The 16,468-nt window shown below is 40.0% G+C and overlaps 2 protein-coding genes across 2 annotated transcripts; one reads left to right on the top strand and one right to left on the bottom strand.

The window, feature by feature from the left end:
- The first annotated feature begins 848 nt into the window (after positions 1-848).
- LOC127838442 (carbohydrate sulfotransferase 10-like) lies at positions 849-2,802 on the top strand. The gene is made up of 2 exons (XM_052366231.1): positions 849-1,898; positions 2,341-2,802. The coding sequence occupies exons 1-2, from the start codon at positions 903-905 to the stop codon at positions 2,605-2,607; spliced, it is 1,263 nt and encodes a 420-aa protein (XP_052222191.1). The 5' UTR covers positions 849-902; the 3' UTR covers positions 2,608-2,802.
- Positions 2,803-8,312: 5,510 nt separating this feature from the next.
- On the bottom strand, positions 8,313-15,822 carry LOC127838445 (uncharacterized protein C5orf49-like). The gene is made up of 4 exons (XM_052366236.1): positions 15,632-15,822; positions 13,556-13,711; positions 11,513-11,629; positions 8,313-8,711 (listed from the first exon to the last, which is right to left on the bottom strand). The coding sequence occupies exons 1-4, from the start codon at positions 15,656-15,658 to the stop codon at positions 8,571-8,573; spliced, it is 441 nt and encodes a 146-aa protein (XP_052222196.1). The 5' UTR covers positions 15,659-15,822; the 3' UTR covers positions 8,313-8,570.
- Positions 15,823-16,468: the final 646 nt, after the last annotated feature.

The raw sequence follows: 16,468 nt of genomic DNA, 5'->3' as shown, positions 1-16,468 counted from the left end.
ATCGCTTGTTTAGTGGGTGCAATTATTGGATAAAATCGCTGTATAAAGAACGTAATTACGCAACCAAATGACATCAATAAATAATTGTGAGTCACGTAATCGCTGGTTGTAGCAGCACTATAGCAGTTATAATTGGAACCATTTTACTGTTGTCCGTCGAAATTAATAAACACACTCACACGTACACACACATACACACACACACACACACATTAAATACCAACATATAATCACTGATATTTGAGAACTGTATACATAAGTCGTAGTGTTTTATCATGTGGTAAATGCCAACGATTTGTGCCAGAATTCAACCCCAAGGAAGAAAGCAATAACCAATATGCGATGTTTACTTTACAGAATGGGAATTCTAAGAGTTGTGCGTCCGTATTTGAAACCATTGTCGACTGGGGTGGTGTTGTTACTAGTGGTTTTCTACGTCATTTTCGGTAGACAGATGTCGTTCTATTTTACCCCGGGTATGTATTATATGTATCACTGTAATGTATACCTAATTGCATACAGTAGGTTTTTATGTATAGAATATAGGTCCCGGCTTACTGTGATTTGCTTTTAAAATTAAGTTAATTCCGTGCGAGAACCGTTAATGTTTTGGGACTTATTTTTGTATTGCGTTAGAATATTTAAAACTGAAGGTTTCACTTCATGGAACGCTATCTCTTAGCTATGCTGACCCTTAAGTAAATGTTCTCTTATCGGTGCAAATATTTTCAGTTCAGATTGTGGTCGGGTTTTTCCTCGTCATTTAAACAAAGAACGTGCATGTTTTACTTTCAACATTCAGTTTTGCTACTGGAGCGAAATAAAGAGTGTTGTTTTCTTCAGGTGTTGCGAGAGACTTGCACCAGCATAATGACAGTCTACCGGGAAATGCCACTTGGACTATGTCGACGCCCGTTTCTCTGTCTTTGCTACTTCCGACACTCGGCGCTTCGCTACCTCCATGGCCTTTCCAGCCACAGCCGCAAACAGCCATATTTCAGAACACGAGGCCACCTACTCCAACCCCAACCGCATCTGGCGGCGCGCCGGATGATTTTTCCCACACAAACTCAGAAGATAGTGTTCTTATTAGCAAGAACACTTCTATACTCAGTCAATTAAATGACCTGGAACGAAGGTCAATGCATTTAAACACAACGTGCTTCAAGGACATTTTACTCAACGCAACTTATAAGGGAACGGAACGCGGACTGTTTTTTCATTCCAAGGTTTACAATATCGCATATTGCAAAGTGCCAAAAGTTGGGTCCACTTTTTGGACACTGTTATTCACAACTCTTGACAATGGAGTCGATTTTGGCAAGAAGCTTTTGGAAAAGAAACGCAGTTCTATACACGCCGGTCGTTACACATTTTCTTCCTCATTCACGTACGTGAAGAGTGCCAAAGTTCCAACAATTCTCCCGACACGTGACCCATATTCTCGGCTTTACTCGGCTTTCATCGACAAATCATACTTGCCCATTAGAATACACACAAATTACGCTGTCCTAGGCATTCAAAACAAATCACTGTGCCCAACGGATGTGTCTTTTCAAGACTTTCTCCAATTGATTTTAAACGAAGCGAAAGCAGGCAAATCTTTAGATCAACACTGGGCACCGATTTATTCTATTTGCGGTTCTTGCGAGGTTAACGCTCAGTACATTGTGAAACAAGAAACATTTACAAACGACATTGGCGTCGTATTGCAGAAGCTGAACGTCTCGACAGAAAAATTCAACTTCATCATGCATACGCTGGAGGGCAAGCGGATTCAGTCATCCTTGCCGGGGATTGTGGCCACAATTCTAGAGCGGAGTTCTGCGGCCGAAATTAGCCGATGTAGGCCTTGGCTGGAGGTCACTCGAAGAATATGGCGCTCTTTCCAGATTCAGGTAAAATTATACTAAATAATCGTTTAGAAAATCATCATATTTTACTCGAAGGCATACTGTACAATTAAGACAGTTGTTCAGATTTTATATTTTGAAGATATTGATAAGGTAAGCACAGGTGTTCACTTATCAATCACTTAAAAATGATAAAAATAGAGACTGTCGTAAAGCATTGCTCTGAAACAGGTTACATTCCACTAGAAAACGGCCGAACAAAGCTGATAAAAAATAGTCGATTTTGATTTGTTTCGAGGTCTTTTTTGCTTTGTACATGACAGATTGTTTGTATCGCCTTATTCGATTCAGCTTAGAATAATCGTTTAGTAAATGCATTGTTATGGGGGGTGGCTGTTTGTAAAAAAAGAGCATTCATTTTCGCTTTAAGTTGTCGCTTTGACATTGAATTATATAATGAAATTATTTAGTATATTGTGACCTACAGGGCTATATTCGCGAGGACCGAGGATACCCGCAAGGAACGTTCGAGTCAATTCGGAACAGCTCGGATCCGTCCCTAGTTTCCGATATAATTTTGGCGGAAATATTCAAGTATACTTTGTCGTCGGAAGAACGTCAAATTCAACGAGAGAATGCGTTAAAAAAAGCGTATGAAGGCGTCAGCAAAGATGTTGTTGACGTGATCAAAGACTTGTACAGTGTGGACTTTTCAATATACGGTTATTCTAATATTCCACCAAATGAAAGATAAAATGATAGATCAAAGTTTCTTTGCGAGAATCAAAATATTATTTGAACATTTCTTAACTGTTTGAGTCAACATATGTCATCAAACGGGCTTAATGTGCATGTTTGTTTTCTTTATATTCATATTATTTAACCTCTTGGTATATACATAGTACCAGTAATCTTTGCTATTGTTTTCATGTTCATAAATATTAGTTCAGCTGGGAACGCATTTTGTTTGAAGAGATAAATTATAACCCAATACAAAATTAAATTTAGTAATTGGTGCAGAAGATATTATTATTATTTGTATTCTATCCTTTAGGAATACACTTGTACTGCGTAATACTCATTTACAGATATAAATGCCCGGGACTCACTTTGTGTGAGAGACCCGCCTGATGTAGCAACAGTAACAAAAATAACCAATGATTACTTTAAAAGAAAATCTGTTTAAGTATGTTCATTCATCGTTAGTGCATTTTGGTTTCCTGATATACTCTATGTTTAAAAAGTTTTTTTAATTGACCTCTTGTCAATATTTGAACAAACCACTTTAAGAATGTTTGAACAGTTGAAGCTTTCCTGAGTTGCTTGCGGTAACCAAGCTTATTGAGTAATGACCATTGTTTGTCAACAAAATTGATCATGTCAAGTATTACATCAGTTAAATACTAAATGGCGTGTTTACGTTATTCAGACAGCTGTTGTTTAGACAGCTTTTGTTGCGTGTTCTGATGAAAACATTCAGTCAAATGATGGAGTGTACCGTGCCTAATGTTTCACCTAGTCAAATGATGGAGTGTAACGTGTCCAATGTTGAACTCAGTCAAATGATGGAATGTAACGTTTCCAACGTTGCATTTAGTCAAATGATGGAGTGTACCGTGTCCAATGTTGCATTTAGTCAAATGAAGGAGTGAAACGTGTCCAATGTTGCATTTAGTCAAATGGTGGAGTATAACGTGTCCAATGTTGCATTTAGTCTTATGATGGAGTGTACCGTGTCCAATGTTGCATTTAGTCAAATGATGGAGTGTAACGTGTCCAATGTTGCATTTAGTTAAATGATGGAGTGTAACGTGTCCAATGTTGCATTTAGTCAAATGATGGAGTGTAACCTGTCAAATGTTGCATTTAGTTAAATGATGGAGTGTCTCGTGTCCAATGTTGCAATAAGTAAAATGATGGAGTGTAACCTGTCAAATGTTGAAATGAGTCAAATGAAGGAGTGTAACGTTTTTAATGTTGTATTGAGTTTTAAAAATGATGGAGTGCAACGTATCCAATGTTGCATTGAGTCCAATGATGGAGTGTAACGTGCCCAATGTTGCATTGAGTCAAAGGATGGAGTGTAACGTTTCCAATGTTGCATTGAGCTACATTATATTGCATTGGATGCAGTTGCGGAATGCAGAGGCTATTTTGGGACGACATTTAACGCACATGCATTTAACCCCCTTTTCACAGAGCACAGCTTATATGTTGTACGGTGTCGTAATCGATTAACTGAATTATGTTCTTCACGCGGGAAACTATTATTTGTATAAGGCAAATATATATCCAACGGAATGCGTCCTCAGTCGGAACATTGATTCCGGTCAATACTCGCTGGCAAGAAGAATTGAGTGTGCACTTTGACGTGCCAAACGTATAAGTTGCTACGGTAATTGCAAACGAATTAGGGGCGGTGTTATGTTAATGGGTATTTGTTGGTTAATATGCTGAAGCCGGTTGTCGTCGGCATGCCGCTATTTTTGATATGAGTACAATAGTTCGTGGCTTTATAATTAAGGTACATGATGGCTGCATTTCAGTCAGTAATAGTGTAATGTCAGTTACAAGCTACATTAAACAAAAGGTTAGTAAAAGAACACGTCATTATCAGGTATTAAAGTTCTCGCAACTATATGAGCCGTGCTCTGTGAAAATGGGGTTTAATGCATGTGCGTTAAGTGTCGTCCCAGATAAGTCCGTGCAATCCGCACAGGCAAATCAGGGACTATACTTTCCGCTTGCATTGTATTTTTCGTTTAAAGATAGTCTCTTCTAAGCAAAAATCAAGTTTAAGCGGAAAGTGTCGTCCCTGATTAGCCTGTGCGGACTGCACAGGCTAACCTAGAACTTCATTTTACGCATATGTATAAAAAAAAAAACTTTTCACAGAACACGGCTCAAATGTTTTAATGTGTACTTATCGATTCACTGAATTGTGTTCTGCATTTGCAACGATTTCGACCAAGACACATTAATATACTTGGCTTGCATAAACGGCAGCCAAAGGACATGTCAAGACCAAAACAAAACTACCCGACAACAAAAAAATAATCCAAAAAGCACGTTTTCGTGTTTTTATGCATTCATGATGACACATGTTTATTTATACGAGTGTGCATGCAATGAATAAATTAACAAATAATAAATTAATAAATGAATTAATAAATAAACCGATATTTTATATGTATTTGTTACGCCGTAAATATACACGAGAGAAAACACAATCGATTGGCTAAAAATGGTTGATAATCTTTGCTAATCTCTGAGAAAATACGGTGGGCCCATCTGTTCAATTGTAGTGTCCTCATTGCTTACATTGTGTAACATATCAAATGACGTGCGAAGATGGGTTTTATGCCATATGCGGCCAGTAAAGCTAAATACTAGTGTGAACAACCTACCGCTAGCTAATCGCGAGCTGCCGCTTTGAAGTCACACCCGCTAGCTAATCGCGAGCTGCCGCTTTGAAGTCACACCCGCTAGCTAATCGCGAGCTGCCGCTTTGAAGTCACACCCGCTAGCTAATCGCGAGCTGCCGCTTTGAAGTCACACCCGCTAGCTAATCGCGAGCTGCCGCTTTGAAGTCACACCCGCTAGCTAATCGCGAGCTGCCGCTTTGAAGTCACACCCGCTAGCTAATCGCGAGCTGCCGCTTTGAAGTCACACCCGCTAGCTAATCGCGAGCTGCCGCTTTGAAGTCACACCCGCTAGCTAATCGCGAGCTGCCGCTTTGAAGTCACACCCGCTAGCTAATCGCGAGCTGCCGCTTTGAAGTCACACCCGCTAGCTAATCGCGAGCTGCCGCTTTGAAGTCACACACGCTAGCTAATCGCGAGCTGCCGCTTTGAAGTCACACCCGCTAGCTAATCGCGAGCTGCCGCTTTGAAGTCACACCCGCTAGCTAATCGCGAGCTGCCGCTTTGAAGTCACACCCGCTAGCTAATCGCGAGCTGCCGCTTTGAAGTTACACCCGCTAGCTAATCGCGAGCTGCCGCTTTGAAGTCACACCCGCTAGCTAATCGCGAGCTGCCGCTTTGAAGTTACACCCGCTAGCTAATCGCGAGCTGCCGCTTTGAAGTTACACCCGCTAGCTAATCGCGAGCTGCCGCTTTGAAGTCACACCCGCTAGCTAATCGCGAGCTGCCCGCTTTGAAGTCACACCCGCTAGCTAATCGCGAGCTGCCGCTTTGAAGTCACACCCGCTAGCTAATCGCGAGCTGCCGCTTTGAAGTCACACACGCTAGCTAATCGCGAGCTGCCGCTTGAAGTCACACACGCTAGCTAATCGCGAGCTGCCGCTTTGAAGTCACACCCGCTAGCTAATCGCGAGCTGCCGCTTTGAAGTCACACCCGCTAGCTAATCGCGAGCTGCCGCTTTGAAGTCACACCCGCTAGCTAATCGCGAGCTGCCGCTTTGAAGTCACACCCGCTAGCTAATCGCGAGCTGCCGCTTTGAAGTCACACACGCTAGCTAATCGCGAGCTGCCGCTTTGAAGTCACACACGCTAGCTAATCGCGAGCTGCCGCTTTGAAGTCACACCCGCTAGCTAATCGCGAGCTGCCGCTTTGAAGTCACACACGCTAGCTAATCGCGAGCTGCCGCTTTGAAGTCACACCCGCTAGCTAATCGCGAGCTGCCGCTTTGAAGTCACACCCGCTAGCTAATCGGGAGCTGCCGCTTTGAAGTCACACCCGCTAGCTAATCGCGAGCTGCCGCTTTGAAGTCACACCCGCTAGCTAATCGCGAGCTGCCGCTTTGAAGTCACACCCGCTAGCTAATCGCGAGCTGCCGCTTTGAAGTCACACACGCTAGCTAATCGCGAGCTGCCGCTTTGAAGTCACACCCGCTAGCTAATCGCGAGCTGCCGCTTTGAAGTCACACCCGCTAGCTAATCGCGAGCTGCCGCTTTGAAGTCACACCCGCTAGCTAATCGCGAGCTGCCGCTTTGAAGTCACACCCGCTAGCTAATCGCGAGCTGCCGCTTTGAAGTCACACACGCTAGCTAATCGCGAGCTGCCGCTTTGAAGTCACACCCGCTAGCTAATCGCGAGCTGCCGCTTTGAAGTCACACCCGCTAGCTAATCGCGAGCTGCCGCTTTGAAGTCACACCCGCTAGCTAATCGCGAGCTGCCGCTTTGAAGTCACACCCGCTAGCTAATCGCGAGCTGCCGCTTTGAAGTCACACACGCTAGCTAATCGCGAGCTGCCGCTTTGAAGTCACACCCGTTAGCTAATCGCGAGCTGCCGCTTTGAAGTCACACCCGCTAGCTAATCGCGAGCTGCCGCTTTGAAGTCACACCCGCTAGCTAATCGCGAGCTGCCGCTTTGAAGTCACACCCGCTAGCTAATCGCGAGCTGCCGCTTTGAAGTCACACACGCTAGCTAATCGCGAGCTGCCGCTTTGAAGTCACACCCGCTAGCTAATCGCGAGCTGCCGCTTTGAAGTCACACCCGCTAGCTAATCGCGAGCTGCCGCTTTGAAGTCACACCCGCTAGCTAATCGCGAGCTGCCGCTTTGAAGTCACACCCGCTAGCTAATCGCGAGCTGCCGCTTTGAAGTCACACACGCTAGCTTATCGCGAGCTGCCGCTTTGAAGTCACACCCGCTAGCTAATCGCGAGCTGCCGCTTTGAAGTCACACCCGCTAGCTAATCGCGAGCTGCCGCTTTGAAGTCACACCCGCTAGCTAATCGCGAGCTGCCGCTTTGAAGTCACACCCGCTAGCTAATCGCGAGCTGCCGCTTTGAAGTTACACACGCTAGCTAATCGCGAGCTGCCGCTTTGAAGTCACACCCGCTAGCTAATCGCGAGCTGCCGCTTTGAAGTCACACCCGCTAGCTATCGCGAGCTGCCGCTTTGAAGTCACACCCGCTAGCTAATCGCGAGCTGCCGCTTTGAAGTCACACACGAATTCGTGGTCTCCTTAACTGTCGATGTAGCTCCTGACCGCATTGAAAATTGACATGCTAGTCTGCAACTACGTTGGCTGTATATGGCCGAAGACCCATTATCGCATGACGCTGCAGTCCGCTACGGCCGAAGACCCATTATCGCAGGACGCTGCAGTCCGTAGAGGGTTGGCTGCATATTGCCGAAGACCCATTATCGCATGACGCTGCATTCCTCACGGGCTAATCAAGGAAGACACTTTCCGAATAGACCGGATATATACTAGAGACTTCGTTTAAACGAAAAATAAAAAAAAACGAATGTCGTCACTTATTATTATGATGATTTATAACTGTGTTGCTGTTTTATGTTTAATGTATAACTGTACAAAATTATAAAAATAAAAAACTGGCGTCTTAACGTGTCTGCTATAATTGATGTTTTAAAAGGATGCGGAATAAGGAAAAGTCGTTAAATGCAAAGTATTTGTGTATTTTAACAACGGCTACATACAACCATTATAGACATGATGGTCACTACATAACACAACATCGAAGACGAAATGAAGAAACGAAGACTTTATTTAACTAGCTTAACTATTGAAACGTGGCATTGAGAAGAAAAGTTAAATGCGAAACAAATATTTAATTTAAAGGGAAATATATTAAATAATTACATTTGACAATTTTCACAAATCTGCGTTGACATTCATGTTTCAATATCAAAATCATTTTATAACATGTATGATTATGCAAGTAAAGAATATAAATAAGGAAACACTTCTAAAGTTTGCATTTCAACGAGATGTCCTCAATGGGAGGTCACCCTGTGCCCCATGTGTGTAAGAACCCCTTGCCGGCCCTCTCAACGCGCACGTGGCCACGGGCAAATGGCTCGAGGGGCCGGCCCAGGCGGTGCCCGTATGTAGATGACGACAACAGTGGTACAGTGCGTTGCCGCTCCTAAAATGTTTTATATATACATGTATATAGATTAAGCATTATGTCCGCTGATTTCTCGTTTAAACTATTCCAATATTTTTTATTTATTAAAAACTATTTCTCAGTATTAAGCAATGGATCTGTTCGCTGCCGCTACTTAAATGTTAAAAAATACTTTCCCCTAATTACTTTTATCAACAATATAAAACGTGTTTTTTCCATTCGATACAACTGTGATTCTGTTGCTGATTTTCCTGTTTATAACAAAGGGTAAAACTACCCGAAAGCCCTTTACAATGCAAAGAAGACGTCATAAGACACAGCGCTGCTATAAACCCCTCTTTTAAATAGCAAAACTATTTGTCAGGTACAGAATACCGTTAAGGCCATCGTGGGTTACACTTTAAAAGCCAGAGGGCGCAATGCGATAGTGCGATAGTACGATGGCGACAATGCGATAGTACGATGGCGACAATGCGATAGTACGATGACGACAATGCGAAAACACTATAGTCATTAGTGCTGCAACAATACGCCAAAAACCGTACTGCAATATATTGTCAGTTCAAAAACCCGTATTGCAATAAATCGCAATATATTGCTAACTCTCACCAAAATTATAACTTGCCAATTACCCGATAATCCCGTATATTCCAGTTTTAAAGCAAATTTTGGTAAATATTTACTATACCGGTAAATGTGCTCAAGAATAACACGAAACACAAACATTCGCTACTTTCCTTAAGTATCAAATACATTTTAGCATTTGTTACTATTTAAAGATGTGATGAAATAACGTCCAACCAGGACGTTGTTTCCACTGAACACGCTTAATTCAACTGACGTGATGTTCCCGTTTTTATACAACGCAAAATACACCCATACTTTCCATGCGACGTTCTACATGTCTGTATAATTTTCGCCTACTTTTTATTGAGACAAAGGATAAAGCACTTTTTATTTGACGCTATAATTTTTTATTGTCGCATTAGCATTAAAATTTTGAAGCGTATTTCCGAAATTTGGATTACAAATTTAATAATGCTCAATTCAAAATCGAACGAAACAGCTGTGCGCAATTAATTCAACGATAATCTGTTCAAAAGCATCGAACGAATGCTCCGATGTAATAACGCTACTCCGTATAATATACTTTTCAGAATGCTATTTTTACCAAAAATATTATTTACACTGCTTTGTTTTGTTTACCTTGTTATCAATATTTCGGATGGCTTTTCATGACGAAATGTGAATGAATTTTTGTAAAATTTTCGTACCGGTATGATGAAAATTGTATCGCAATACAATATGCGGATTGCGTATTGCGATATATACCGATATATCGGTATATTGTTGCAGCACTAATAGTCATATTGTACTGTCGCCATCGTATCATCGCATTGTCGCCATCGTAATATCGCGTTATCGTACTGTCGTCATCGTATTATCGCATTGTCGCCGTCGTACTATCGCAAAGTCGCCATAATATTGTCGCACTGTCGTCATCGCATTACCGCAGTATCGCATAGTCGAATTGTCGCAATCGTACTATCGAATTGTCGACTGTCGCCTTCCGGTACACACACTATTCTTATTGAAGAAACAAAATAGATGACTTTATAAAGATGTACTTTGAAAGAGGTTAAAGTTATAATGAAATAAAACTAAAACCCGATTTGTGACAAACTATATGCCGAATGGTAAAGTATTTATAAAAGTGGTTCCATCTAAGAAAAATACGATGTGCGCTTGTGTACCTGAAGGCGATAGACGACCATTCGACAGTACAATGACGACAATGCGATAGTGCGACAATACGATGGCGACAGTGCGATAGTACGATGGCGACAATTCGACAATGCGATGACGACAGAACAATTACGCGATAGTACGATGACGACAATGCGACGATACGATGGCGACAGTACGATATTACTATCGCATTTACGCCATCGTACTATCGCATTGTCGCCATCGTACTATCGCATTGTCACTATCGTACTATCGCATTGTCGCCACCTTACTATTGCATTGTCGCCCCCTGAATTATAGTAACCACGATGACCCTAATGGTATTCCGTAGTCAGGTCATGTTAATAATTTGGCTCACATGAGTGCTGTTTACCGGTATATCATATGCAAATAAATAACGATGTTGCGTTTGATGAGAAAGCATTTAACGACGACGGCCTTTATGGGCTGATAAACGGCTCTTAGTCATTTAAATGAAATATGTTAATCTCATTATATTATAAACGTATACTACCTTAGCAAAATAAAGTATAGAACAATTGAAACTCGTATCTGTCCGTTCTATTGTTCCCTAGTGTAAAAATATGTGGGGTTTTTTGCTCGAGCGCATTGAGCATCTTTGACGTACAAAAGCAGTTTCAAGTCGATTTTCTGTCAATAAACTGTTATTGGTATCTTTGGAAAGATTTCAACAACACATACAAGTTTATTGGTCCTTAATGTATTACACCGCTTTTGGACAGCACATATACGAGTCTCGCCTTGGGAAAACAAGGCTTAATGCATGTTCATAAAGTATAGTCGCAGATTAGCCTGTGTACTACGCATGTGCTAATCAGGGACGACACTCTCTGTCTAGACTTAATATTATTTTAGAATAGACATCATTTGAACAAAAAAAAACAACACAAGAGAGTAAACTGTCGTCCCTGCTTAGCCTGTGTGGACTACATAGGCTTATCTTGGAAGACAATCTACGCAAAAGCATTAGACCACCTTTTCCAAAAGCGATGCTCATATTTACTAAACAGAGGATGTGCACAAAGTCGACGGAAATAGAGGCTGTTTACCTCATCATGAAAGGAATAACCGATCTTGTTAACGCTCTTCCGGTCGTCACGATGCATCTTGGCGTCATAGCCATCTCCGCGGTTGACACATCTTTCGTAGGGGGGTATAACGTCAGCCTATGTTAAAACATGAAAACATCTGTCGTAAAGGAAGAGGGTTATTACGTTACCCTGTATGAGATTATGAAAACAATGTATATGGGCCTATGTTCAATTAGTTGTAGAACATGAAAATATCCGGTGTAGGTGACATTACGTCAACCTGTTGTAGAATATGAATACATCCGGTATAGGGGCCATTACGTCAATCTGTTGTAGAACATGAAACGATCCGATATAGGGGACATTTCGTCAACCTGTTGTAGAACATCAATACATCTGCTTCAGGGGTAAGACGACAGCCAGTAAAACATGAAAAAGGCGGTAAACAATTAGCCTGTGTCATATGCAGTGATGTCGTTGAATGGTTGAAATACTGGCTAAAGAAAGCAATGCACACACGTTTATGGACGATACGATGTACGATTAAGTAACATATGAAAACGTCGTAATCGGGTTTTGACGTAAGCCGAAAGCAAATATTCTAACATATCGTCAAGCGTAACGACAACAGCCTACATATAATGTCAGGATGTCTTTATAATTATATACGGTCAGAACACTGCAAAATAATAAATATATCGTAGGCGGCGTGACGTGGTCATTTGTTAAATGTAAAAGACTATGTGATATGTTATGGCGTCAGCCTAAATCGAAATTGAAAAAAAATGTCATTAGGCCTATGTGCCTATGCTTGAGATGGTAAAGGGTCGGAATCACAAAGTTTCGTTTGGAAATCGTAACCTGCGCTGCACTTAAGTGAACACTTCATGTGAAATTAGCTTTAAGAAAAAAAATATCCAGGTTAAACATAATAAAATACATGCAATGAATGTATAACTTTTTATTTAAAACATGTTAATGTTGAATAACGATACGAGGCACGATTAAGTAACATATGAAAACGTCGTAATCGGGTTTTGACGTAAGCCGAAAGCAAATATTCTAACATATCGTCAAGCGTAACGACAACAGCCTACATATAATGTCAGGATGTCTTTATAATTATATACGGTCAGAACACTGCAAAATAATAAATATATCGTAGGCGGCGTGACGTGGTCATTTGTTAAATGTAAAAGACTATGTGATATGTTATGGCGTCAGCCTAAATCGAAATTGAAAAAAATGTCATTAGGCCTATGTGCCTATGCTTGAGATGGTAAAGGGTCGGAATCACAAAGTTTCGTTTGGAAATCGTAACCTGCGCTGCACTTAAGTGAACACTTCATGTGAAATTAGCTTTAAGAAAAAAAATATCCAGGTTAAACATAATAAAATACATGCAATGAATGTATAACTTTTTATTTAAAACATGTTGATGTCGATAGACATACGCTCAAAATAACCTTTAAATTTTAATAATGGTTTAATAATGGTTGACATATGAAGCTCATAAAGCTTAAGGCTTACTTTCGCAGCTGGCTTTTTTTTGTATATTTGACACACACAAACTTAAAGATCTCTAATAAGATTACCGTTTAAAGCAAGAAAGAGAATGCCGTTATTATGCTTTTTTTAAGTCATTATTAAATAATAAACTATTTACAGATATTTATTAAAAGTGCCCTTATAAGGTCATGAGTAAGACACAATATTATTTTCATATAAATACCAACCATTGTTTGTTTTCATCATCGTTTTTTGACGTTATAATTGAAATCAATATCAACCAACGAAACTACGACCACGACCAGTCCAGATCTACGAAACTTCGACCATGACCAGTCCAGATCTTTCGCCATTATCCTCACCATTTTTTCACAAACACTTACACAACTTCTTCCACCATCATCACCACCAACATCAGCAACATAATCTCTACCACCACTTCCGCCGCGGTAACCATCGCAATCATTCCACCCAATATCCACACGTGACCTCGCGGTCGTAAGGCGGACACCATATCCATTACGCCACGGCGACCTACACGCTTGTACGTACCACGGTGGGTCGGATTCGAGCCCCAAGGAAGGTGTGCTTCCGGTCCGCTATGAAGTCGTCCAGCTCGTGCCTGCTCCAGTATCGCAGGCCGGAAGGCCAGGTTTGTGAACCTTCCCCGACCACTGTACGATGCTTCCGGCTGATATTATTTGTCCTCTGGATGAGAAATGACGTAATACATGCACTGTGTTTGAATGCATTTCAGAATATCCATTACTTTACTTTGAACATGATTTTTTTTCAGAAAATACAAATAATGACATTATTACAAATGTTAACATTTTGACCCATTCATACATAATAGGAAAAAGGTACCCCTTTAAGTTCTACCAAAAATAACGAGGTATTTTCCCTTATAGTTGATATCTTTTTATATTTTTAGGTTCACATTTTTATTCACGACTATGCAATTAATCAAATAAACTAAGAAATTTAGTGATTGATGATTGAACTTCATTGTAGTAGATATGTGTGGTTATCTGAATCTGCATACATGCATTTTTTCCGTATTTTTTTGCATGGAAACAAGTGATTTTTTTACATTTTCCTTTCGTATGATTTTTACGTTTTCTGGAGACGGGCTATACATTATACATTACGAGAACTATCAAAGTGTTTTTTGCTTAGCCTTATTTCGGCTCGATTCGCCTTTGTCGGCTCGGGTACTTCTTAAATGTACCCCGGGTACTGTAAATATTCTTAAACGTACCCGGTCGATATTAGACTGTACCCGATTTGTATTCCCGACCAAAATCCGATGTCGTAGAACGCGCTACCGATTACCGTAAAACGATATATATCCATCTATTTATCTTTAACAAACTTCTCTTTTTAAAAAAATGCACTAAAAAGCTTTTTGGGTATGAGTTCCGATAGTAGAGAGGTCTTTTAAAAAGGAAAATTGACATAAATTTAAACATGATTAATTTAAAAAAAAATAGCCGACAACGAACGGTTTAGCGCTAAAATTCCCGGGTACGTTTAAGTATATGTACCGTACCCGGGGTACATGTAAGTATACCTAAGAGTACCCGGGGAACATGTAAGAAGTAACCGAGCCGACAATGAATAATCGAGCCTTATTTCGGTTTTCTTTGATCGGTCTATTTTATAATTTCTTTAAGCAGTGGTTTATATAATCAAACGACGTCAAAATTTCCAACAATTGTGGCTTTTTTAAAATAAAACTTGCACTTTTAACACAACATGTATTCACGGCACGCTGCACAAAATGGATAAATCAACGATGACATTGCAAAAACCATTTACCTATGTGTTTGTACAACTCTAACCAGCCACCTTTAAATAGGCGTGGGAATATAAGCAGGGGTAATAGAAAAATCGTTGTGGATCATTATGAATATAAAATACCGTGGTTCACACTCTAATTAACGGTACTGATGCGTTTTCAAAGAGTTTTCAATAAAAAATGATTTTTTGTAGGCGTGAGATCTTTTGTACTCAATATAACATTACTGCAGATAAAATGTAATTATAGGTGCGTGGCATTATCAATTGTTTTATACATGTCTGTATTTCGGGAAATAAAATAATTCATGTTCCCCTTTTAAAGTTAGAACATTATGTCTCAATAACTTGGTATACATACCTTAAAACACATAAAAAGACTCTTAAAACAGAATACAAAATGCCGACAATACAAACATAAATGGCAAGGTTTTGACTGGGGTCTCTATTTGGATAGATATTCCTTTAAACCAACCGAATTTTCTTGCTACTTTTTTTCGCTAACCGGTATTTTTAGTGATGAACCTTATATATGCCGTTTTATTGAAACATCTTTATTTATACAGAGTATTAATGACAAACGACGTTAGAAAACTAGCTATATAGCTATATTTATATTATTATGTTATTTATAAAGTGTATTAATAGATGCTGGACAATTTTTATCATATCCTCTTTATTTTCAGTCCAAAGTCTAAAAATAAAGGTAACATTTGAATTATCGTTTAATTTTAAAACAATAAATATTTATATTTTTTAAATATTTACTTATCCACTTTCTCAATAAGATCTAAAGATAATTATACACATTTTACATTTTCGGCTTACCCATACTATGTTTTTCCATAAACCCATTTGTTCTTGTGGGGTTTAAATCCTTTTACCGTACAGCGACATTTGTTTTCCATCGTCCTCCATTTTTATATTGAATTATTTTTTTATGTAAATCAACAACAAACAAGCAGTACAGCTCGTCTCAATTCCCTCGTCTCCTTGATTTAAATCGTCTTAGAAACGACGTTGAATGACGTAAGAACGCCAGGATATGACGTCACTAAACTTCCGCTTTGCGTGACGTAACGAGACGTCGCTACAACATTCACACATTTCCCTAACGAAATTCTTTAAGTCTCAATTTAATTCGTGTTGCTATCCTTTAACATTAAACTATTTTGACTTAATGATTGATAAAATGATTAATGTATTGCCATTCTGTATGCACAAATATTGGATTTCATATAGAAAATGTAATCTGGAATTTTAACGACATCTTAAGACTCTAGTGAAGATTTAATACGGAGCTCTGTAAATACCGATCCTGAACATATTAAAAAAGCTGTAAAGCTATTGCATCGGATCGATACAAGAACAAACAACTTTTTAGGATGTTACACACAAGTAGGCTTGAACTCTGGCTCATGTTTATAGAAAAACAGAATCTACATTGAGATCAGAAGTAGTGGTTATAATACATGACAGTTGTGATGCGAAAAAAAAGTGTTTCTTATGAAAGAGGACTAAATTAGCTGAACAAAATATTGTCGACCAGAGCCCTATTATCAGTGCTTTCATTTGAACCGTGCTCTTTGAAAAAGGGGTTTAATGCATGTGTGTAAAGTGTCGTCCCAGATTAGTCTGTGCAGTCCGCACAGGCTAATCAGGGAA

This window comes from Dreissena polymorpha, chromosome 7, assembly GCF_020536995.1.
Source record: "Dreissena polymorpha isolate Duluth1 chromosome 7, UMN_Dpol_1.0, whole genome shotgun sequence".
Classification (NCBI taxonomy): domain Eukaryota; kingdom Metazoa; phylum Mollusca; class Bivalvia; order Myida; family Dreissenidae; genus Dreissena; species Dreissena polymorpha.
This window is presented reverse-complemented; position numbering and strand designations above follow the sequence as displayed.